The following is a 24,032-nucleotide window of genomic DNA, read 5'->3' on the forward strand; positions in this document are numbered from 1 at the left end:
TGGAGGAGAGGGAGAGGTGGAAAGAGAAAGGAGAAGAGAGAGGGGGGAGTGAATGGAGGAGAGAGGGGGAGAGAGAGAATGGAAGAGAGAGGGGGAGAGAGAATGGAAGAGTGAGGGGGAGAGAGAGGGGGAGATAGAATGGAAGAGAGAGGTGGAGAGAGAATGGAAGAGAGAGGGAGAGGTGGAGAGAGAATGGAAGAGAGAGGTGGAGAGAGAATGGAAGAGAGAGGTGGAGAGAGAATGGAAGAGAGGTGGAGAGAGAATGGAAGAGAGAGGTGGAGAGAGAATGGAAGAGAGGTGGAGAGAGAATGGAAGAGAGAGGGGGAGGTGGAGAGAGAATGGAAGAGAGAGGGGGAGGTGGAGAGAGAATGGAAGAGAGAGGTGGAGAGAGAATGGAAGAGAGAGGTGGAGAGAGAATGGAAGAGAGAGGGAGAGAGAGAGGTGGAGAGAGAATGGAAGAGAGAGGGGGAGAGAGAATGGAAGAGAGAGGGAGAGGTGGAGAGAGAATGGAAGAGAGAGGTGGAGAGAGAATGGAAGAGAGAGGTGGAGAGAGAATGGAAGAGAGAGGGAGAGGTGGAGAGAGAATGGAAGAGAGAGGGAGAGGTGGAGAGAGAATGGAAGAGAGAGGTGGAGAGAGAATGGAAGAGAGGTGGAGAGAGAATGGAAGAGAGGTGGAGAGAGAATGGAAGAGAGAGAATGGAAGAGAGAGGGGGAGGTGGAGAGAGAATGGAAGAGAGAGGTGGAGAGAGAATGGAAGAGAGAGGTGGAGAGAGAATGGAAGAGAGAGGGAGAGAGAGAATGGAAGAGAGGTGGAGAGAGAATGGAAGAGAGAGGGGGAGGTGGAGAGAGAATGGAAGAGAGAGGTGGAGAGAGAATGGAAGAGAGAGGGGGAGAGAGAATGGAAGAGAGAGGGGGAGAGAGAATGGAAGAGAGAGGGGGAGAGAGAATGGAAGAGAGAATGGAAGAGAGAGGTGGAGAGAGAATGGAAGAGAGAGGTGGAGAGAGAATGGAAGAGAGAGGGAGAGAGAGAGGTGGAGAGAGAATGGAAGAGAGAGGGGGAGAGAGAATGGAAGAGAGAGGGAGAGGTGGAGAGAGAATGGAAGAGAGAGGTGGAGAGAGAATGGAAGAGAGAGGGGGAGAGAGAATGGAAGAGAGGTGGAGAGAGAATGGAAGAGAGGTGGAGAGAGAATGGAAGAGAGAGAATGGAAGAGAGAGGGGGAGGTGGAGAGAGAATGGAAGAGAGAGGTGGAGAGAGAATGGAAGAGAGAGGTGGAGAGAGAATGGAAGAGAGAGGGAGAGAGAGAATGGAAGAGAGGTGGAGAGAGAATGGAAGAGAGAGGGGGAGGTGGAGAGAGAATGGAAGAGAGAGGTGGAGAGAGAATGGAAGAGAGAGGGGGAGAGAGAATGGAAGAGAGAGGGGGAGAGAGAATGGAAGAGAGAATGGAAGAGAGAGGTGGAGAGAGAATGGAAGAGAGAGGTGGAGAGAGAGGTGGAGAGAGAATGGAAGAGAGAGGGGGAGAGAGAATGGAAGAGAGAGGGAGAGGTGGAGAGAGAATGGAAGAGAGAGGTGGAGAGAGAATGGAAGAGAGAGGTAGAGAGAGAATGGAAGAGAGAGGGGGAGAGAGAATGGAAGAGAGAGGGGGAGGTGGAGAGAGAATGGAAGAGAGAGGTGGAGAGAGAATGGAAGAGAGGTGGAGAGAGAATGGAAGAGAGAGGTGGAGAGAGAATGGAAGAGAGAGGGGGAGAGAGAATGGAAGAGAGAGGGGGAGAGAGAATGGAAGAGAGAGGGGGAGAGAGAATGGAAGAGAGAATGGAAGAGAGAGGTGGAGAGAGAATGGAAGAGAGAGGTGGAGAGAGAATGGAAGAGAGAGGGAGAGAGAGAGGTGGAGAGAGAATGGAAGAGAGAGGGGGAGAGAGAATGGAAGAGAGAGGGAGAGGTGGAGAGAGAATGGAAGAGAGAGGTGGAGAGAGAATGGAAGAGAGAGGGGGAGAGAGAATGGAAGAGAGGTGGAGAGAGAATGGAAGAGAGGTGGAGAGAGAATGGAAGAGAGAGAATGGAAGAGAGAGGGGGAGGTGGAGAGAGAATGGAAGAGAGAGGTGGAGAGAGAATGGAAGAGAGAGGTGGAGAGAGAATGGAAGAGAGAGGGAGAGAGAGAATGGAAGAGAGGTGGAGAGAGAATGGAAGAGAGAGGGGGAGGTGGAGAGAGAATGGAAGAGAGAGGTGGAGAGAGAATGGAAGAGAGAGGGGGAGAGAGAATGGAAGAGAGAGGGGGAGAGAGAATGGAAGAGAGAATGGAAGAGAGAGGTGGAGAGAGAATGGAAGAGAGAGGGGGAGAGAGAATGGAAGAGAGAGGGGGAGGTGGAGAGAGAATGGAAGAGAGAGGTGGAGAGAGAATGGAAGAGAGAGGTGGAGAGAGAATGGAAGAGAGAGGTGGAGAGAGAATGGAAGAGAGAGGGGGAGAGAGAATGGAAGAGAGAGGGGGAGGTGGAGAGAGAATGGAAGAGAGAGGTGGAGAGAGAATGGAAGAGAGAGGGGGAGAGAGAATGGAAGAGAGAGGGGGAGAGAGAATGGAAGAGAGAGGTGGAGAGAGAATGGAAGAGAGAGGGGGAGAGAGAATGGAAGAGAGAGGTGGAGAGAGAATGGAAGAGAGAGGGGGAGAGAGAATGGAAGAGAGAGGGAGAGGTGGAAAGAGAGAGGGGACGAGTGATAGGGAGGGAGAGAGAGAGAGAGAGATGAATGAACAGCCTCAGAGTCGGAGTAGCAGGGTGTCGTCACTGGGGTTTAGGGAGTGCAGCGTCGCTATCGTGACAAGGCAGAAGAGACAGTGCAGGGTCAGAAGTGGAAATTCTGAGAGGTGTGTGTGTGTGTGTGTGTGTGCGTGTGTGTGTGTGTGTGTGTGTGTGTGTGTGTGCATTTGAGAATACATCCTTGAGTCAGGCTGGAAATAGAAGCAGCATGAAGTGCACACATTGATAGGGGCATAGCATGAGTGTGGGCTAGAGCGTGTGTGTGTGTGTGTGTGTGTGTGTGTGTGTGTGTGTGTTAAACAGGGATGCACACATCGATACGGAACACCACCATCAAGCACACACACTTCTTGATAAAGACCTTTCATATTTTCTTTAATAGACAAACCTATTGTAAGCTTTTCAAACTTCCTAGAGTGCGTGTTTTTACCGTGTTTTCAAAATGACCAGCAATTCTGTTACGAAAAGAAAAAATAAAAGAAATCCCATATGCATCACCGAGGCTGTGTTACACAACTTCACGCAGAGTTCGAATAAAACCCGTAACTCGGAATTCCATAGCTCCCGCTAGGAGAAGACAAAAGAAAGTGCCCCCCTCAACTCGGGCCGTGAGTTCAAATCAACATGTCTGCTCACGGCATTGACGATAAACACAGCGGCACTTCTATAAATACTGCATACACCAATCAGCCAGATCATTAAAACCACTGGCAGGTGACGTGAATCACATCGATGATCTCGTTACACCGGCTCCTGTCGAGGGGTGGGATATATTTATTAGGCAGCAAGTGGAGTCAGTTCTTCAAGTTGGCGTGTTGAAAGCAGGAAAAATGGGCAAGCGTAAGGATCTGAGAGACTTTGACAAGGGTCGGATTGTGATGGCTAGACGACTGGGTCAGAGCGTCTCCAAAACGGCAGGTCTTGTGGGGTGTGGCCGCAGACCGGTCAGAGTACCCATTCTGACCCCTGTGTCTACTGTTGAAAGCACCTACAAAGGGCAGGTGAGCATCAGAACTGGACCGTGGAGCAATGGAAGAAGATGGCCAGGTCTGATGTAAATGCTTTTGTGCTGGATAAACAAGTCCGATCCATGGAGGCCCCACCTCGCAACTTATAGGCCTTAAAGGATCTGCTACTAACGACCTTCAAAAGGTCTTGTAGAGTTCATGCATCGACACTCTGCACAAAGCGGACCTACACAATATTAGACAGGTGGTTTTAATGTTATGGCTGACCGGTGTACACTAGTGTTTCCTTTAGATCAGTCAACACACAGATGCAGTGTATCCGCCTGTTAGATCTATAACACAGACTCATCACGGTTCACCGTTCTGATGCGGTACATAAATCACTCACCACAGTTAGCTGGCTAGCTTGCTGCTAACAAAACAGCAAACATGAAAAGATCCATGTCTTTTCTCCACACTCAGCAGCTCCAACGCAGCTCAAAGGTCGAAATGTCATGCAGAGTTCTGATTTCCCAGTTTCCGAGTTAACTTTACTGTCTTAACGTGCGGTCACATGTGCAGTGTTTATTCTGTAAGAATGGTGCGCTCTGTCCTCGGTGTGGTTCTTTAGGCAGGCGAGAACACAAACACACAGGTGTGGACCAGAAAAAAAGCTGTGTTTCTTGTGAAGCTGTTGAAAACACAGAGCTGTAATGCTGCAGAAATGCCGTGTGCTCTGGAGATCTGGACCAAAACACAAAAAGAGAAAATAAATGCTGGATATACAGCTGCGATCAAAATGATTCACCCCCATTGCAGGTCAGGTTTATTGTCGGAATTTAGAGACTTTCAGCTGTTTGCGATGAACAAATCCAACAAAAGCAGTTGAAATAGTTCAACACAACGAATGCTTCAAGTGGTTTCACCAAATTCATCTGAAAATGCAACTTATAATGATTTCTCCAGTCTCAAAATTATTCAACCCCTTCATGGCGAGCATCTTTAGTACTTAGTAGAGCTCCTTTTGCTGTTATGACCTGCTGCAAATGAGATGCAGAGCCAGACACCAGCTTCTGGCAGAGTTCCTGAGGAGTCTTATCCCATTCCTCATGAGCAATGGCGTCCAGTTCAGTAATATTCTTGGGTTTGCGTGCTGCAACCGCCTTCTTCGAATCCCACCAGGGATTTTCTATGGGGTTGAAGTCAGGTGACCGTGATGGCCCTGTAGAATCTTCCAGGACTTCTTCTGCAACCAAGCCTTGGTGGAATTTGAATTTGAGGTATGCTTGGGATGATTGTCCTGTTGGAAGGTCCAATGACACCCAAGCTCCAGCTTCCACACAGACAGCATGATGTTTTCTCCTAGGATTTCCTGATACTAACCCTAACCCATCTCGCCTTCCACACGCTGCAGGTTTCCAGTGCCAGAGGATGCAAAGCAGCCCCAGAGCATCACCGAGCCTCCACCATGCTCGACTGTGTACAGAGTGTTCTTTCTTCATTCTTCTTCCTCCAGACATACCGCTGATCCATCCTGCAGAAAAGTTCCAGTTTTGTTTCATCGCTCCACAGAACAGAATCCCAAAACTTCTGTGGCTTATTTATATGATTTTGAGGCGACGTTTCTTGTGCTTTTGGGTCAGTAGTGCTGAATGTCTTGGAGTTCTGGCATGGAAACCTTCTGCGTTTAGTACACGCCTTACTGTGCTCACTGAAACCTCAGAGCCTGTTGCACCAAGTGTTGCTGCAGGTCTTTTACAGTCACTCGAGGGTTTTTCACAACCTGCCTTCTCATAAATCTGCTTGCAGCCGTCGATAGCGTCCTTTTTCTGCCCCGTCCAGGTATTTCATACATTTTCTACTGTTGGCCAGTTCAGGTATTTCATGTGTTCCAGCTCAAGCACACCTGCTGCATCTAATGAAGCCTTTGATTACTTGCATCAGGTGTGTTTGAGACAACACCTGTCCTGTTTTGTATATTTGTGCAGTTGTGAGGGATTCTATTCAGGGGGTTGAACAATTTTGAGACTGGAGAAATCATTATAAGTTGCATTTTCAGTTGAATTTGGGGAAACCATTTGAAGCATTCGTTGTGTTGAATTATTTCAACTGCTTTTGTTGGATTTGTTCATCGCAAACAGCTGAAAGTCTCTAAATTCTGACAATAAACCTGATCTGCAATGGGGGTGAATCATTTTGATTGCAACTGTAATACCTCTGATATACCTTTTCTTCTTTCCTTGCATGCAATTATGTGCTGTGTGAAACCAAACAAAATAGATCAACTTGATTCTAACCTGATTCTAACCCGTGTGTGTGAGAAAGTGCCATTAAGCTTCATGGACAAAAAAAAATACGTTGCATCCATCCGTAGCAGTGCTTTATTGTACAACGACCAGGGGCTGCATCAGGTGTTTGCCAGAGGCGTGGTGCAGAACATGTGAGGGGCAACGCAGACGGGTCAGATGAAGGACGTCTCAGAGCGGCAGAAAGGTATTATCACATTGGATACGGCAAAACGAACCCAGTCAACGCAAGCCACCAGTGTGTCACAACAGACAGTTCAACTAACAGCCTAGTATATTTATATTGATGTGAAAGATATACAATAGTCTTAAACCCTGCCGTCTGGAGAGAATCAGCTCGGTTTCCAACACTGAATCGGCACCACGACATTAAAGTCTGTCCACTCGGCAGCCATCATTTCAAACAATATCATATCGAGATAATAGAGGACATTTCTACGACACCCGGTACGCATCACGATATAGAATTTAGCTAACAAACCGTCTGCAAAATCGTAATAAAACAAAACGTTAAACTGACTTTTTTCTTTAATGCCTACAAAGACAAAGAAGATCAACGGTTTTTTTGTTGTTTTTTTTTTTTAAAAATTAGGTCCAATTAAAACGGCATCCGTTCAGTACCATTTAATTTGTAGTTATTAAAAACATTAAAAAAATACATCACCATAGCAACGATATCTCAATGAAAAGTGTATCGCCTAATCATTTATCACGATGACGAAATATCGCCCAGCCCTTGTCAACACTCTTACATAATCATATATCTGTAGAGAACCAGAAATCAGAACAACATGACGTTTCAAACACGGTTAAAAACTAGAGCTGGCACTGATCCGATACCCGATACCGACTCTCGACTCAAGATTCAAAAACCTCTGAAACCCAGTATGGGGCCGAAACCTGCAAAAAAAAAAAATGGTGGGATCCCAATAATGTAGAAAACATATCGGATATCAGATCTTGTAGCAAATCTCAAAGATTGAATTTGGAAATAAATCAGCTTAGAGGTTTTAAAAAAAGATGATAAAATCGGGTGCTATTCAAGGTTTCGGTATCAGAAAATAAAAAGTGGTGATGTCATTTCTATTGAAACGCGACAAGAATGGCGTCATAAGTGACGACGCAAAGCGCCGTATATCTGTGCATGCATGCATTTATATACAGAAGAGGCGTGACTTGCGCAGTGCAGCCGAGCTTTCTCATTAAACACTGAAGCAGAAAGATCTCTGCTGATAAGCAGAAAGATCTCAAAAGATCTCTGCTGATACTCCGAGCTCTGGTATCATATCAAAAAAAATGGAGAAAAATTTGGAGGGTGCATCCTGCAATCCTGAAAATCTCCTGCCGTGCCAAGTTCCAGCTCTCTACCTAATCAAAGCTTTGTATATTACAGTGAGATATGATATTAGGACGTGTATTACTCTTTTCACGCTCCTGTTCTGAGGAGGAAAAAAAAAAAAAAACCTTCTGTACAAGTGTGGGCTTGCACAACCCCGTCACTCTCTTCTCAAAATATATTTCACTCGCTCTCTGCGCACTCACTACTTTTTGCTCGGTTATGTCATCTCTCTCTCTCATGTTCTCTATCATTCCCTTAAGCAGAAAGTACGCTTCACTTTTTACGCATATACTGGGAACAGCATACAGGAAGCGTGACGTATATATTTCGTCATCAGCAGAGTTGGGTGCGTACTGTACGCGCAACGCCCGATTTTGTTAACCGCACACGCGCATTTAATTCTTGTGCACTATTTAGTTGTTCCACAAGGTGGCAACAGTGAGCTAGGGCCGTTGATACTCAAGGTAGTTGAAGAAAGAAAAAAAAAAACAGAATGAACAGACGAGACGAGTGCAGGTTAGAAAGTACCTGCGTTTGTATAATTCTAGCCTTAAAGAGTATAAGGATTTGTATATATCACGGCGAGAGATTGCCCAAGCATTGTTGTTCAGGTTGTCCTTCACACCAAAAGACCAGCTTTACTGCTCTATACTGACTCTTGTAGGACAGGAGGGGTAGTGCAAGTTGTCGTAATACGTATGTGTCGACCGCCTGTGTACATGTCAAATAGCGTATACTTTGAAAGGCTATGCGTACGACTAGCACACGTGTAAAAAAAAAACGAAGTATACCAGAGGCTTTATACTTCCCTGTGCCTCTGCCCCAGCGCCGTCCCTCCTCAGGCTCTCCATCCATTTTCTCTTTTCTGTCTCTCCTCAGGGCTCCAGAGGATGACATTTAACTAAAGAACAGATGGAGGCCCCCTGCCTTCCCCAAACCCTCCCAACATACTGCTGGACGCTGATTATTCCTCATTACTGAAGGATGACGCTGTGATCTCACAACAGAACTGGATCAGGGAAACGACTGCAGGTTTGGAGATGCGTAAACAACGAGAGGTCAGCATTCAGACCTCCGATACCATCGTAAGCAGGGTATTCCTGAGATTAAAACTGTATGGCGATGATGTAGCAGGATGTGGAGAATAGCGTTTCACTTTTAGGCCCGATCCACACATCAACGAATATTTTGACGGCCCCCGTCGCCGAAAATATATAATATATAACACCTATATTTTCAACTCCTCCCTTAAGACTCGCTGCACGTCAATACTGCAGTTCTTCTGAGTGTTCAGTTCTTCTACTGATCACCTTTATCCTACGATGAAACATTTACACCCTGATGGGCGTGGTCTCTTCCAGGATGACTCCGCCCACACCCACAGGCGACAAGGGCTGACTCGATGGTTCGCTGAGGATGGAAAATAACGTACATCATATGCTATGCCCAAGAGATGTTGCAGCGATGGTTTGAGAGCGCTCTGCTCTTCACCACCATCGTTAAAACACCAAATGAGGGAATATCACACGGAATAACGGTACTGAATTGCTCCAGTACACTTCAGGAGATGTGTGGAATCCATGCTAAGGTGCAGTGAAGCTGTTCTGGAGGCTCAAGGTGGCCCAAACACCTTCCTATCACACTTTACGTTGGTTTTTCGCCTTAATTTGTTACCCGTCGTGAACGTTAGAGGAAAACTCTTTGCTAGTTTGTTGGCAGTGAAACTTTTAAGAAGTTCACTTAATAGTACACAACATAAAAAACTGCCTCCGAACGATTCTTGAGTGGTTTTGCGATATTAGCTTATATGTAAACAAAGTGCTAGCCGACTGAAATATTATTAAAACCCCGTCTCTAGTGGAGATTTGTAAGAAGTATATAATGTTTCGGCTTTCTTTCTCACCCCGTTCTCCTTCATTCTCCGAATTTCTCCTTTTTTTTTTTTTTTTTTTTGGAGCACGGACAGGATACTGCCAGGCCAGCGCCCACACATAAAATGTGTTTCAGGAATGCCAAACCACAAGGCTGCAAAGCAGAAGGAGAGCGGAGGAATTCGCCGGAAATTTCCGCCCGAGACACTAAAGACCCGTAGCTATAACGGGAACCTAAATAAACCTCGTCAAGGGCAGAAGAGTGGGTGGTTATGGGAGTCTTGTTGTAACAAAACGGTGATGCTTTAAACTCGGGTCTTTTATCATCTTCGACGCGCTCTTACACAATTACATAACGTGTACGTGGTGTACAGCGGCTTCCGCTGCCCCCGATCGCTCGTCTCCTTCTTCTCAAAGTATCCCCGGGTCACGTTAACATTTTAACATCAAACGCTAATGACACCAATTTTCGCTCTTAAACACACACACAGGCGCTCCTGGATGTCACTCTGTCTGGAAATCTTTCACCTGTAAGCCATGCACGAGCAACATGGAATCCTCTCTTCCTGGTGAGTCAGTTCCACAGAACTGGATCAACATGATGAATAAATCATTACCAGATCATTAACTATATTCGTATGAACAGGTGTATGAGAATACGCAAAGGTCAAAAACAGCAGCACAAATTTAATAGTGTGCTTTCTAGCACTGTATTCCACTTACCTTCTTTTATTTCCTTAAATATCTGACTTCTGGTTTAATAACTGATTTCTGGTCGACCAACTACAGAATATATTTAACAAATGAAACATGGCTGCGCACTGAAACAACACAACCGGTAACGTACGGCAAAACCAAGGGAAAATATAGCTGCGATGGGCGATCTGCGGCGTTCGAGCACTGGCAATTAGCACCTGCAGCTGCCAGTCCTCACGAAGGAACACTAAAGAGACTTTAGATGAACAGAACATACTCCGAGTCATCGGGATGTGTCAATAGCTCAACGCTAGTTGTATGAAATGCCTGCTGAAAGCTGAGTGGCTGAAGGTAGCCATGTTTTTAAAGTGATTCAGTGATGATTAAAAACCCAGTGATACAGAAATTAGTGGGTGGGGTCTAGCTAAATTCAGTTTAAGCCAAAGAATAAGGGGAGGAGAAAAAAAAAAGTATTTTGAGTGAGCAGCTCTTAAGCTATGAGTAAAAACAAACACGTGCGCTACAGCACCACCATTACGTCGACGTGGCCCATCTCAAGAATCTCACAGAACTACAAGCCTTTTGCAAGGCAGAATGGGTGAAAATCCCCCCAAACAAGAATCGAAAGACTCTTAGCTGGCTACAAAAAGCATTTTCAAGCTGAGATACTTACCAAGTATTGACCATGCAGGGTGCACAAACTTTTGCTTTGGGTCCTTTATCCTTTTTTCAGTCATTTTGAAATGAAAAAAAGAAATCTTACTTCAAATATTAAAGAAAAGTGTCATTTTTAACTTCATGCCGTTCGGAAATCTGGTCATCTTTAACTTGCTTAGCTATCCATAGCTACAGGAATTTTGACCAGGGGTGCCTAAACTTTTGCATACCACTGTATGTAGGGTTTGGGGTTTGTTTGTTTTTTGGTCTGTGTTTAAAATGTATTTTAAAAACTGTCTATTAAGACTTGAATGTATGAGTAAAGTTAACTTCCTGTCTGGGTGCTTTCTTACAGAAGAAAATAAAAACAATAATAATAATAATAATAATAATAATAAGAGATTTCTACAATACACAACATACATCTTTCACACTATTCATCACGATATCAATATTCTAGTCATATCGCTCAGCCCTAGTACGGTGTGTTTTTTTGTTCCTGTGTATAGTTTAAATGCGTTGATATTATTCCTGGCGGAATGTAGCAGGTGGTTAAGCGTTGTTAAAACTCTCTTCATTCCCAGGGTGCATGCAGGGACGCACGTTAAGCACAACTGAGGCGTCCATTAATATCAAAACGACTTTCACAATCGTGTCTGCGTGTCAGATGAGCTTCTGGTGTGTTTGCAACATCATCCTCCGAGTGGTGTGGTCACCTTTCACCTAAAGCAGCACACTCCGCAGGCCGAGCCCTCGCGTTCCCACACCACCAGGAGCTCCTTCTATCCGTCCAGCCCAGATAACCGTGTCATGACCAACAAAACGCACATCCGTGTTTGATAAAAACCCGACTCAAAGTCATGCATGTTTAGGGAGTGGGGTTTAGCGTTTATGTTACCATAACGACGAGTGGCACGGGTCCAGGAAACGTGACTGTCGGCAAAACCTCGCCCCGAAGTTGTGACTGAACAGACAGCGAAAAGAAATGTACGCATCATCCGTTAATAAAACAGACATATCACCTTTACTCATCTTCTTAACATTACATAACACAGAGTCTGGAAAGCGTCCACCTTTTTTTATTTTTAAGCGTGTACATGTTCTGCGTCCTCGCTGAAGGTCTGGCGAACATCGAACACTGAGGTCAATTTCACTAGTACTGCATCACGGCTCAAAACACACGCGCAGACGCCAATAACAAATCAGAAACGTTACGCTTATTTAGATAAATCAAGAGTATTAGATAAATATAGATTATTAGATCCCGTGTGCCTGTGTAGAGCCTCCGTGGAAGCTGGGATAAGTTCAGACGGGAATCCACGGACATTCCAGGGACCGTTTAGGGCGGGGCTCAAAGACGTCCAAGCAGAGAGTGTGTAAAGGCTTTCCAAGACAATCAATCAACATTGAAGCCCAAAGCAAGGAGAAACTTCAAGCGTTACTGGATTAAACTATAACGTTTACATGATATAGTGCATGGGACAGGAGGGGTCAGGAGACTGGATGGGACAGGAGGGAACTTCTTTTATAAAAACAAACAAATAAATAAATAAATAAAAAGATGGCATGCAATTTAAGAAAAGAAAAAAAAAATCAGACAGCTTCACATTTTCACGGTCCGATCTAAATGATCGGAAAGAAAATATCCCAGTATAAACCCAGGCAAGTGGATCGAACCTGAAAGAAAAGTGTCACGTGAAAGAGAAACCCAGTGAACGGTAAATTTAACATAGTACACAACGTTAACACAAGTATTTCATCATTTGGTTCTAACAAACATAACGCAAAATCCAACAAAAAGCCTGGACGGCGTTTGTTTAACTTGGTTGTTTTCTTGCCGGGTTTGTGGTGAAACGTGCGTACGTGAGCACGTTCTTCTCTACAGTCAGCACCACAGAACTAAAAGTACCTTCATATTGTGACATTGAGCATTTTTACACCGTATAAATTATTCCTCCTGCACTCCTGGAATTCAATCTTTAGTCATTGTAACATTTCAGACATTTACTAGCTTGCCATTTTCTATCTATCCATCCATCCATCCATCTATCTATTTATCCATCCATCTATTTATCCATCCATCTATCTATTTATCCATCCATCTATCTATCTATCCATCCATCCATCCTTCTATCCATCCATCTATCTATCTATCCATCCATCTATCTATTTATCCATCCATCTATCCTTCTATCCATCCATTATCCATCCATCTATCTATCCATCCATCTATCTATTTATCCATCCATCTATCCTTCTATCCATCCATCTATCTATTTATCCATCCATCTATCCTTCTATCCATCCATCTATCCATCCATTTATCCATCCATCTATCTATCTATATCCATCTATCTATCTACATCCATCCATCCATCTATCTATTTATCCATCCATCTATCCTTCTATCCATCCATTTATCCATCCATCTATCTATCTATCTATATCCATCTATCTATTTATCCTTCTATCCATCCATTTATCCATCCATCTATCCACCCATCCATCTATCTATCTATCCATCCATCCATCTATTTATCCATCCATCTATCCTTCTATCCATCCATCCATCTATCCATCCATCCATATCCATCCATCTATCCTTCTATCCATCCATTTATCCATCCATCCATCTATCTATCCATCCATCCATCTATCCATCCATCTATCCATCTATATCCATCTAGCCATCCATACATTTATCCATCTATCTATCTATCTCCATCTATCTATCCATCCATCCATATCCATCCATCTATCTATCTATCTATCCATCCATCCATTTATCCATCTATCTATATCCATCTATCCATCCATCCATCTCCATCCATCCATTTATCCATCCATCCATCCATCTATCCATCCAGAAGTTAGATGGCCGCTGTGTTAAGGGCTTGTGAGGAGAAGGAAAATGTAAACAGTAATACATGAAGACAATAACGAATTATAATCGGTATTTTGGAAAAAACTCTCTGGTCTATACACCGAGACGAGGCTAGCTTCCTAATATTGATATATTTCCCTTGTATTTATCATCCTCTGTGTTATTATTGAACGTACTTGTTTCAAGTATTCACAAACGGCTGAATTCTTTCATTAACGTAGAAAGAATTGCTATGAGGTACTGCCCGCCCACACACACCCCCACACCCCCCCACCCCCCCACACACCCCCCCCACACACACCCCCACACACACCCCCACACCCCCCCCACACACCCCCACACTTCACTGATGAGTAGTAACAGCGTAGCTTTTAATGCCATGTCAGCATCTGTGGCGATCTTCATGGCAAAACACAGACTTACAATAATTACAAGCGTTGCATAAATACAATAAAAAATAAAACCAAACGACAGGAAAACGCAGCAGTTAAGACTACATAAGAAGTTTTACATTTACATATGATAAGTCGAAAGCTTTTTCTGGTAAAATCTTACTAAACAAGTCCTTAAGTGAGCTTAAGTGAGCATTAAAAGCAGGACAGTGTAATAAAATGTGTTTAACGGAAAGCGGGGACTTGCAGAACACACACAGAGTCGGGTCTTCACCTTTCAGCAGTCAGACTTGAATGACCTACGTGACATCTAGTGAACACCACTTGATCAAATCTTGCTTTAAAAGAGATTAAAAGGTCTGCTGGGGAATTTAGGATGGATCCTATGTAACTTTCTTTCAGTCTGGTCCTCACCTTATCCACTTCTCGTCCTTTTTCTATTGGAGCTTGTTCCCACATGTTCCCGCCCACTGCCTGGCCTTTTTAATTAAAAATAAATCAATAGAAACTGCTCGTCACGAACAGGCCCTTTACTAGTAGACACCCTGAAAGTGGGCGGGACTCCTGCTGATCGAGAGGAAGCTTTGAGCCAATCGCAGGGGCTTAATCTTAATACAGTTTGTCAGGGGGACCATCTGCATGACCAGCAGGGATCTGCAGTGGGAAGGGAAGTGGACAGACCTGTCCTGCTGTATTTAAGCTCTCGTCTTCAGCAAGGGTTCAGAAAAACACCTCAGCAGCAAGCGTGCCTTAGACACAGAGCTGTGTTTTTAATCCTTCTGACACGGGAAAGACTTTAGGACAGAGCACGATTTCTTGCTACCAAGATAGGCTTGCTGCGATAGTCGGTGTTACACGTTGTTCGGCTGCACACCGATTACATCACTTGTCCACCGCGGCACCGCCCACACTGTCATTTTGCTTTTTTATCCTAATAAAAATCATTTAGTTCAGTTAGAGTACGGATGCTACAATTAAAAACCAAAATGCTAAATTCAGCATGAGCCGAATGAGTCAGATTCATTTATCACGTGACCGAGCAATAAACGACAGGCGAGGCGAGCGACGGGAAGAGCGAGGCACGCGACAAGAAGAGCGAGGCGAGCTGACCGACAAGACGATGGCAGAAGATTTGGTTTCAAAGTGAAACGTAAGTCAAGCAACTGCCACGCCCGAATTGCCACTAACTCAAAAGCGAAAGTGAAATGCATAAGCGATTTATGAATCGGTGTTGTCACACGTCGATTAACCGGTGGGAGAATTTCCTCGCCGTCACATCCCCATACCAAGACGACAATTTTCGTGTCCTATTAACACGAAGAGAAAGTGACGGAATGACCGTTTAGAGCTGCTTTAATGTAAGTGATAACTGGAACTCATTTGTTTTGGACAACGTTAAATGGAAAATAATTCACGTTGGTGTAGTAAGAGTAACTCTGCTTCATTCATTCTGCTTCAAATGTTCCTAACATATGTAGCGTTCCACTAAAAGCTTGGAATTGTAATGTGGAATTTCCAACCTTTGACTAAGAAAGAGCAAGAAAAAAAAAAAAAAAAAAAAAAAAAAAAAAAAACACAAAGCATCCCGTCAACTCAGAATTCCTAATCAGGAAGTCGGGAAGGTCTCTTCAACCTCCCGAACCTGGTCGCTCACGCCGTCAACCAGAAGTTTAGAGTAATATTTACTTTAGAACAATCAACACAGATACATTAGCTGGTCATGGCTTTAACACAAACTGTACAGACTGACGGTTTGAGAAGGTAAATACATCATAAACATCATGACTGATATTCGCTGGCGAGTTTGTTACTAACAAAATCACACGCCTTCGTCTTCTTCCACTTCATCTTCAGTCGATTTTCGGCCGTAAGTATCTTAGGTACTTGTTCTGTACTCTGCATATATAAAGCACGTGATGAGGCTACACGGCTACACCAGGTTCATGTCGTCAAAAAAGAAGACTAAGCATTTTTTAAGCAATCACTCCCATCAGCGTTTCTTCTCGTCTGTATTTGGTCACATTATGAATGGTGCCTGATGATGATGATGATGGATATTTAGTAAACGTGCTGCTAAAAAAGCAGCTGATTCTGATTTCTCGTCTCTCCTCATATCTGTCCGCATCTTTTCCTCACTTCAGAGGCAGGAGAAGGCAGGCAGGAAGGAAGGCGAGGAGAGGGAGTTGGTAGACGTATGTGAGGATTCTGTTCATTCCACACCTATGCACCATGACCACAGTGAATGTAAGGGTGTGTCTGATATAGAGCGGCACCTCCCAGCCCTGCAGTGAGCAAGGATAAAAATACAATCAGCACCTCGCTCGTATCTCCTTCTCACTCTCACTCTCACTCCACTGCTCTGCTCTGCACACAGACCCGGGCAGAGACCACCGGCAGAAAGTAAACCTTCAGGCTCAGAGTCATGGAAAGAAATACAAGAATGTCAAATGTTTTTGTTAACCTCATCCCACTGCAACTTCACACAGAACTGTAGCATCAGAGAGTGTGTGAGAGGAGTAAAGAGAAAGAGAGAAACACAAATACACAGAGAGAGAGAGAGAGAGTGAGAGAGAGAGAGTGCGAGTGCGAGAGAGAGCAAGCAAGAAAAAAAGAAAAGAGAAAGATAGGGAGCCAGAGACAAAGAGACAGAAAGCGTGAGCAAGATAGATAGAGAGAGAGAGAAACTGAAAACTGAAACTGATGCAGAGAGAGAGCGAGTGAGCAAGAGACAGAGATATATAGATAGATAGATACAAAGACAGAGAGGGAGAAAGCAAGCAAGTATCAGGGAGATAGAGAGGCAGAGAGATATAAAGAGATAGCACGAGTGAGAGCGAGAGAAAGCGAGACAAATAAGGAACAATAAGATAGAGGGGCAGATAGAGAGAGAGAGAGTGAGAGAGAGAAAGTGAGACAAACAAGGAACAGAGATATAGAGAGGCAGAGACGGATAGAGAGAGAAAGCGAGACGAACAAGGAACAAAAAGATAGAAGGGCAGATAGAGAGAGAGAGAGAGAGACAGGCAGAGCGGCAACAAAAGAAAGAGACAGACAGAGAGACAGACAGAGAAAGAAGGTGTGCTGATAAAGGGATGTGACTCATACAAATGAGTTCTTATGATCAGATGATTAAATCAGACTTTTCTGCAGATCTGCACTGATTATTATTATTAGGTTCCAGATGAACACAATCTGAAAGAGTGTGGGGAGGAAACTGCAGTCCAAGTTTCAGAACAGAAGGTTGGTGTGGTGTAAAGTTTCACAATGCTGAGAGAGAAAGAGAAGAACACAAAGGAAAAGAGATGGGGCAGACGTCACAGATACGAACCAGCTGGAGAGAGAAACCCAGCCTGCGTCTCACCCGGGCCCAGCGATAGGACCACGTAATATCCGTATCGCCATAAACGATCTCACCACACACACTTCCTGGAGACGTCGTAGGCATCACGATCTCTTACTGTAGGTCTTTGAAAAGAATTTATTGCAAAAGTATTCACTTTCTTTGTTTTTGTTTTTTTTTTTATAGACAGTTTATATTTCTCGATACTGTAAGGGTCTTTTAACGAAACACTATTGTTTCACTGGTTTTCAGTCGTTACCATACTTAAAAATCGTGATACATATCGTCTATCGCAAAAGTATCACGATACGATATATCGGTCATGTCGCTCACCTCTACCCCATTTCACTTCATTCGTCAAACTCCACACTCCGCAACACTTCCCCCAGACACGACGCTACACCACACATAAAACAGAAACCTTTCGCTCACGTTACAGCGTATACAAAAACACCACACACCTTCTGACCAATCAGATTCAACCGTGCCGTGTTCATTTCTACAAGTTAATTTTACCCCCGAGATTTCCTCAGAATTTCCTCCAGATTATCAGTTATGATCAGGACGCCTTTTGGGAATCATAAGGTGGAGCAAAATTCAATTCAATTCAATTTGTATAGCGCGTTTAACAATGGACATTGTCTCAAAGCAGCTTTACAGAAACATAGAAACACAGGATATAGATTTTAAGTGTGTGAATTTATCCCTATTGAGCGTGACGGTGGTGAGGAAAAAACTCCCTACGATGATATGAGGAAGAAACCTCAAGAGGAACCGGACTCAGAAGGGAACCCGTCCTCATCTGCTGCGACATTATCCTGATTATTGTCTGGTCAGACGCAGGAGGCATCAGTCTCTGAAAACATCACAAACAATAACTATATACAGCCGAGCCCTCTTTTACATATCACCACCACAAACACAGAGAAACAGCAGCAAGCCACAAGCACCAGGAACTACCAGGTGTGTGTGTGTGTGTGTGTGATTGTGATTGAATTACTGTCATGAGAGTTGTTTGATCCCTGGGCACTATGTGCTACTGGCAGAAACCCAACACTATAACAGACAGCCTAGTCATGGAGGACCCGGCCCCTGGTACTGAGCAACTGATCCCCAGACACACACACACACACACGACACTGTTCGACTGGTTCTAGTGGCTTGACTGGTACATCTGTCCTGCAGTGAAAATCTTTCCTTGTCCATCCTACACAGTAGCTGCTTAGAAGTGCGTTACTAATTGAAGAATTAAACGAACCGCCGTGGTATACGAGGAATAAAACACTTCAACCTGCACTGCTACAAGAGAATCTCTTACGGTTGTAAGAGTGACTCTCACCATCCTGTCGTTGATTATTTTCCTATAGCGCCACCCCAACTAGGACCGTCACGATAACTCCTTTCGTCGGATGATACATTGTCCCGGAAATAATTGCGATAAACGGTATATTATTCTCATTTTATGCCACTGATTTAATGATAATATAACAGCATGACAATGCAAGCGCACGCTTTTAAAGAGCGGCGAACTTTGGAATACAATATTGTGAATTCTTCATGCTTTAGTTCTTCATCGTCTGGGTCTTTAGTGCGTCGTTACGGAAACGGCGTACTCACGACGTGACTTAGCGTTCTACCTAGCGCCTTACTTAAGCTCCGGTTCACCTGTGCATGCATTCGTGTAATTCTGTGCAGAAGCGAGTCGTAATAATATCTGTATGTTGTGTAAATGTTTAGTTAAGCTCACGTGTGTATAGGATGCGTTCGGTGAGTTAATTGACCCGTTAGTAGGACTTTCGGGAGGCGCCGTGTGAGAGTAAGACGTGTGCGAAGGCAGCTCCGTCAATTTTTCCATCGACACGTGAAGCAAAACTAAACAACATTTCATGCTTATGGGCAGATAGCCTGGAAGAGATTAATAGATGGTCAACAGCAAACTGTTGGCTCCTGCTCCGCTTGGTTGGAATGAATATCCGCGCCCACACCAGCCCTTTCCGGATAAGAACGGACACCCCTGCTGTATAGGTACTTAGTGGGAGGAGGCAGAGGAGACTGGGAGGAAAGGGATGTTGACCGAGATCTAGCCCAGTGTTGGCTGTTTTAGCGGTCCTCCCCATGCAGTGCGTATCAGGCAGACGGAGACGGGGTACTGTACATCTGTACTGAATATATTTCTCCAATAAAAATAAATTAACCCGTTAGTAAAGCGCTTCAGTTTACCGCTGTTCAGCTTCGGCTCACGCCGCTTAAGCGGCTCGATCCCCGACATTATCGACTACGACTGGAGTATTTCAAACACTAGAACTGTTCTTTCTAGATTTTTCTTCTTCAAAATCACATTGTTGGTGCATTGTTAATATCTTGCGTGTCATTTTTTTCAACAGTATGTTTTAATTAAACTCACGGCTAGTGCTTGATACACATCTTAAATTCGAATGCGCACAGTTTTTTGTGCATTTTATCGTAAACTTGACGAATATCGGAAGTGGAAATTGGAACCTGACCGCCCTAGAGCAGACAAGAGGACAGAAGCAGCGCGAACGGATAAAATGTTGACGTTCATTCTTACGTAAACAAACGCGCGTGTAAACACAACGGGCGAGATTGAGGTCACCTGCGAAAACGTACGATACATCGATAACATGATTATCATGAAAAGCCGCCACCCCACCCCACCCCCCCCGCAAAGTGTTTGATTTCAAACTTATTTCATATCTAATTTTATTTAAATTGTACAGTGACTTTAGTATGATAAGGTTCTATCTAGGTTAAGAATGACCAGGAGACCGAATCTTATAAATACTAATAATGAGGTAATCTCTTCTAAATATTTCACCAGCACTCTGCTTCGTCAAACTCAAAAAATTATTTAAAAAATAATAAAATAAAATGTTTTAAAACATCGCAGGTGCCCGTCAGGACTTATACAGCACTTTAAGAGATTCTGCTGTCAAATTTCAAAAACCCAGAACAGCTGGATTCTGGTCCAACACGAACACACTTCTCACTACACTGCTACCATTAACATACTTTCCACTCCATAGTTTCTCTCTCTTTACATCAGAGCGAATACCTGAGGAAAAAACACTGCTTCTGCTAATATGGTTTAGAGAGAGAGAGAGAGAGAGAGAGAACGAGAGAGAGAGAGAGAGAAAGAGACAGAGAGAGCGAGCGAGCAAGCGAAGGAGAGAGAGAGGCAGAGAGAGAGACAGAGAGAAAGACAGAGAGCGGGACAGAGACAGCAAGAGAGACTGAGAGAGCAAGAGGGAGACAGAGAGAGAGAGAGAGAGAGAGAGAGACAGAGAGAAAGACAGACAGACAGAGAGCGCGAGACAGAGAGACACAAAGACAGAGAGGGAGAGACAGAGAGAGCGAGACAGCGATAGAGATAGAGACAGGCAGAGAGAGAGAGAAAGACAGACAGAGAGAGCGAGAAAGAGAGAGTGAGACAGAAAGAGAGAGAGAGACAGAGAGAGAGAATAGAATACGAAGTTTACATTCCAGGTAAAATCGTTCACAAATAAAAAAAAGTATTTAAAACTGTGAGGTAAGCTAAACGCTACTGGCTATTTTAAAAGGGGGAGGAGCCACTCAATATATCCCGCCCTGACTTCCTGTTTCAGTGGAAATTACATCAACACGTCACAAAATGCTGTGCGTTTCACGGGGACTTTCATGAAGACCGTTAGTTTAAAAAGTGAATTTAATTTATGCGACAGCTCTGCTGAATTCATGATCCTGATTGGTCGGAAGCAGTTGATTAATGGTCTATAACAGCAGCTCTGACAGTAGTGCCGGCTGCAAGGCAAATCAGAGGATGATATTAATGAGCTCGTTCTAATGTATTATAGGTTCTATAATAACACAGGGAACTTTTATTTTATTAAAGTGTGTAATTGTTGATATGGTGAAGATTTCGATAAGGAGATGTTTTTGGAACATTTAGGGAAGGAGTCTCCAGTGTCAGCGCTCCGCAACAGCTGTAACGACATTTTCAGACATGGGAAAGTCTTCAGCGGTTCGCGAGCAGCCGATGAAGACCAGAGGCGGGGATTTGTTACCAAATCACGTAGGTTAGTACAGGAAGTAAATCTGGGACTTTTTTTTTTTTACATTAACAAACAGCTCTAACGCACACTATGTGAAAGGTAATATTTGAAAAACCATAATAAGTGCACTTTAAATCCAGCAGTTGGAGCTCAGAACACTAACACGGGTCATTTCTTCACCTCAGACTCCAATTCATCGAACAATTTAAAGCCCCTGTGATTTGGTTCGGTACATTTCCAAACAGGAAGTCTTAGTGACGTCGTGTTAAATAAAGTTTCACTACATCCAATAGCGTTCGAGAAACACCACACCCCTGCCGAACCTAAGCAGGCATGGCAGCTGCTTAGCGAACTAGCTGCATGCTGAAACGTTTAGCGAGAGCCATTTTCCATCAGTGGACAGTTTCTTTCTGACGCCGGTCCGGTTCAACCAGACGCAGGATCGTCACCGAGCGACAGATGAAGTGATATCAGTGTCTCACGCTGACTGATGAAACAGCTTTGATGGTGTTGTGTTCTTGATCGGTCTGAACTAGCGACATTCCAGCATTAAACAGCCTCAAGCTGGTAAAAACACTCCTCTGAAGAGTGCCTGTTACATAACTGCCAACTCGCACAAATTCCACCCTCTTCCAAATAAATAAACTCCAACCATATTTTCTCAACCAAGAGATGGAAAAGGGAATAGTGTGAGGGAAGTTGTGCAGCCAAAAACTAACTTTCTCTCTCTCACACACACACAATCCAAGTGACGAACTACACAATTAAAAAAAGAGAATGTGTCGAAAACCTTTCCCACTTGTGTCCACAGCACTAAGTGACGGGTTCAAAAAGCTTTAAAATGCCAGTTTAGGTTTTAAACACTGCTGCTGAAAAGACAAAGGATTTCTGACCCTTACCTGCGTTTCCTCCTGCATCACGCGGAATTGCTCCTTCCACACGGCCATCTTGGAGACCTCGTCCTTACGCAGGGCGCGCTCCTTCTTCAGCTCGGGGCTCCAGAACGTCTTGATGGAGTTCATGGACGAGCTGAGCTTGCTCTCCTTGACGTCCACCTCCTTGCGCAGGAGCTCGTTCTCACGCAGAACTTCTTTCAGCTGCGCCTGCAGGTCCATGATGGTGTTGTCGCGGGCCTGGCGCAGCGAGTGCGGCACGGTGGACGCCATGGCCGCAGGCACGTGGTGATCTCCGAAGGCGATGGAGTCGCTGGCGATGTTGGGACTGCTGCCCGCCACCGTGGCGCGCGTGCCGTAGGGAAGCCGGGCGCCCGAGCGGCCCAGGGTCATCGTGCTCTTTGGCATGTCCGAGACGGAGGCGGGGGTGGGCGCGTCATTGTCGCTCAGGTACGTGGGGCCGGATGTGGCGTAGGCGGCGTTCAGAGACTGGATGTTCTCCATGGAGAGCGTTTTACCCCCAGCACCACCTGTGCTGTTATTGCGCCGGTGGCCCAGGCGTGGAGAGCGAGGCAGGCGTGGAGAGCGTCCGGGGCTCTGATTGGCCTCCGGTTTACCCACTGAGCGGGCGCTACCGTACATCGCGGCTCGGCTTGGAGTAAAGGGACGAGAGAAACCTGTGTAAATATCACAGAGGTCGGTTCAGGTGATCCTCACGAGTCGGGGAGCTTCGCTTAACTACACAACAGGAAGGAATGTCTCATGTTTGAATTGTCTGCGTGATTAAGTACGTTGACTCGGCTCTGCTCTCCAGGGTTCTCGTTAGCTTAGTCCATTAACGGGGGCTTCGACCAGGATTATATAAACACAGTGACCTGTAACAGACAGGAAGGAAAAATCAGATTTTCATTGAGGTTCCTGTTTATCAGGCATTCATTAACCATACAGTTTTCCAGACCTTCCAGAAAGTTGCATTTAGCTGCATACACATATACATCTCTTAACACACACACACACACACACACACACACACACACACACACTTACAGACATCCTGTTCACACAAGCAGTACTACTATCGGTCCTGTAGTGTGTGTGTTTTTCCTGGCTGGAGTCCACCTGCCTGCTACTTTTTCCCCCCCAGGGAAGAAATAATAGGCTAATGAACAGCTCTGGTATAATCAGCCTTTTAACTTCCTTCTCTGTTCTCTCTATGTGGGTCGCTCGTACGCCACGGCGCATTTACTTCAGCTCTGTGACTCGTTCCCGACCGTCTCGTCAAACCTGCCGCTCTCTCTGGATCTTTATCCGTTTCGTCTTCATCTCTCACCCTCCATATCTTTACCCCTCCGCATCGGTTTCCCGGAGGCACCTCGACCCGATCTTACACTAAACTGCACCGTCAGTGGATTTGGAGTTCGGTTAAAAATCTGCGCTTGGAATCTGTATGACATGGACACATCGACATCTTCCTTTTTTTAAAAAAAAAAAAAAATTTTAATGGCCCAGAAGGTCTGTTTAGTTTTGTCGTCCAAGATCTAGAGAGAATAAGACTAACAGCTGGGATATTCGGCTGCAGCGGGACCAACGATTACCTTTATTCTGCAGCTCTGGGTCCAATCAAGTGGCACACACACACACACACACGTGTGACTTCAAAAGTCTTCAATGTAAAAATGTTCCCCCATTGATTATTCGTTCATTGAGAAGGTGGGAAGAAACCGGAGCACCCTGGGGAAACCCGCACAGACACTGGGAGAACATCAGGAGAACGAGGATCGATCTGAGGACCCTGGGGCGGAGATAAAAACCCCACCCACTGCACCACCACTGACTATTAAAAAGCAGTGAGATCGTCCAGTATACACCGGCGGTCCCATCGCGTCCTTTAACTATCGCACAATGGAGGG

At 44.8% G+C, this 24,032-nt stretch overlaps 1 protein-coding gene across 4 annotated transcripts in view; it reads right to left on the minus strand.

The window, feature by feature from the left end:
- The window catches only part of erc1b (ELKS/RAB6-interacting/CAST family member 1b), a 223,155-nt gene that overhangs the window by 189,440 nt on the left and 9,683 nt on the right, over positions 1-24,032 (minus strand). For all 4 annotated transcript variants that reach the window (XM_053650163.1, XM_053650168.1, XM_053650165.1 and 1 more), the window contains exon 2: positions 22,129-22,997. In XM_053650163.1, coding sequence (XP_053506138.1) covers positions 22,129-22,764 — 636 coding nt within the window. In that variant the 5' untranslated portion in view covers positions 22,765-22,997. The remainder of the gene's footprint in view (positions 1-22,128; positions 22,998-24,032) is intronic.

This window comes from Ictalurus furcatus, chromosome 19 (assembly GCF_023375685.1).
Source record: "Ictalurus furcatus strain D&B chromosome 19, Billie_1.0, whole genome shotgun sequence".
In the NCBI taxonomy this organism is placed as follows: Eukaryota; Metazoa; Chordata; class Actinopteri; order Siluriformes; family Ictaluridae; genus Ictalurus; species Ictalurus furcatus.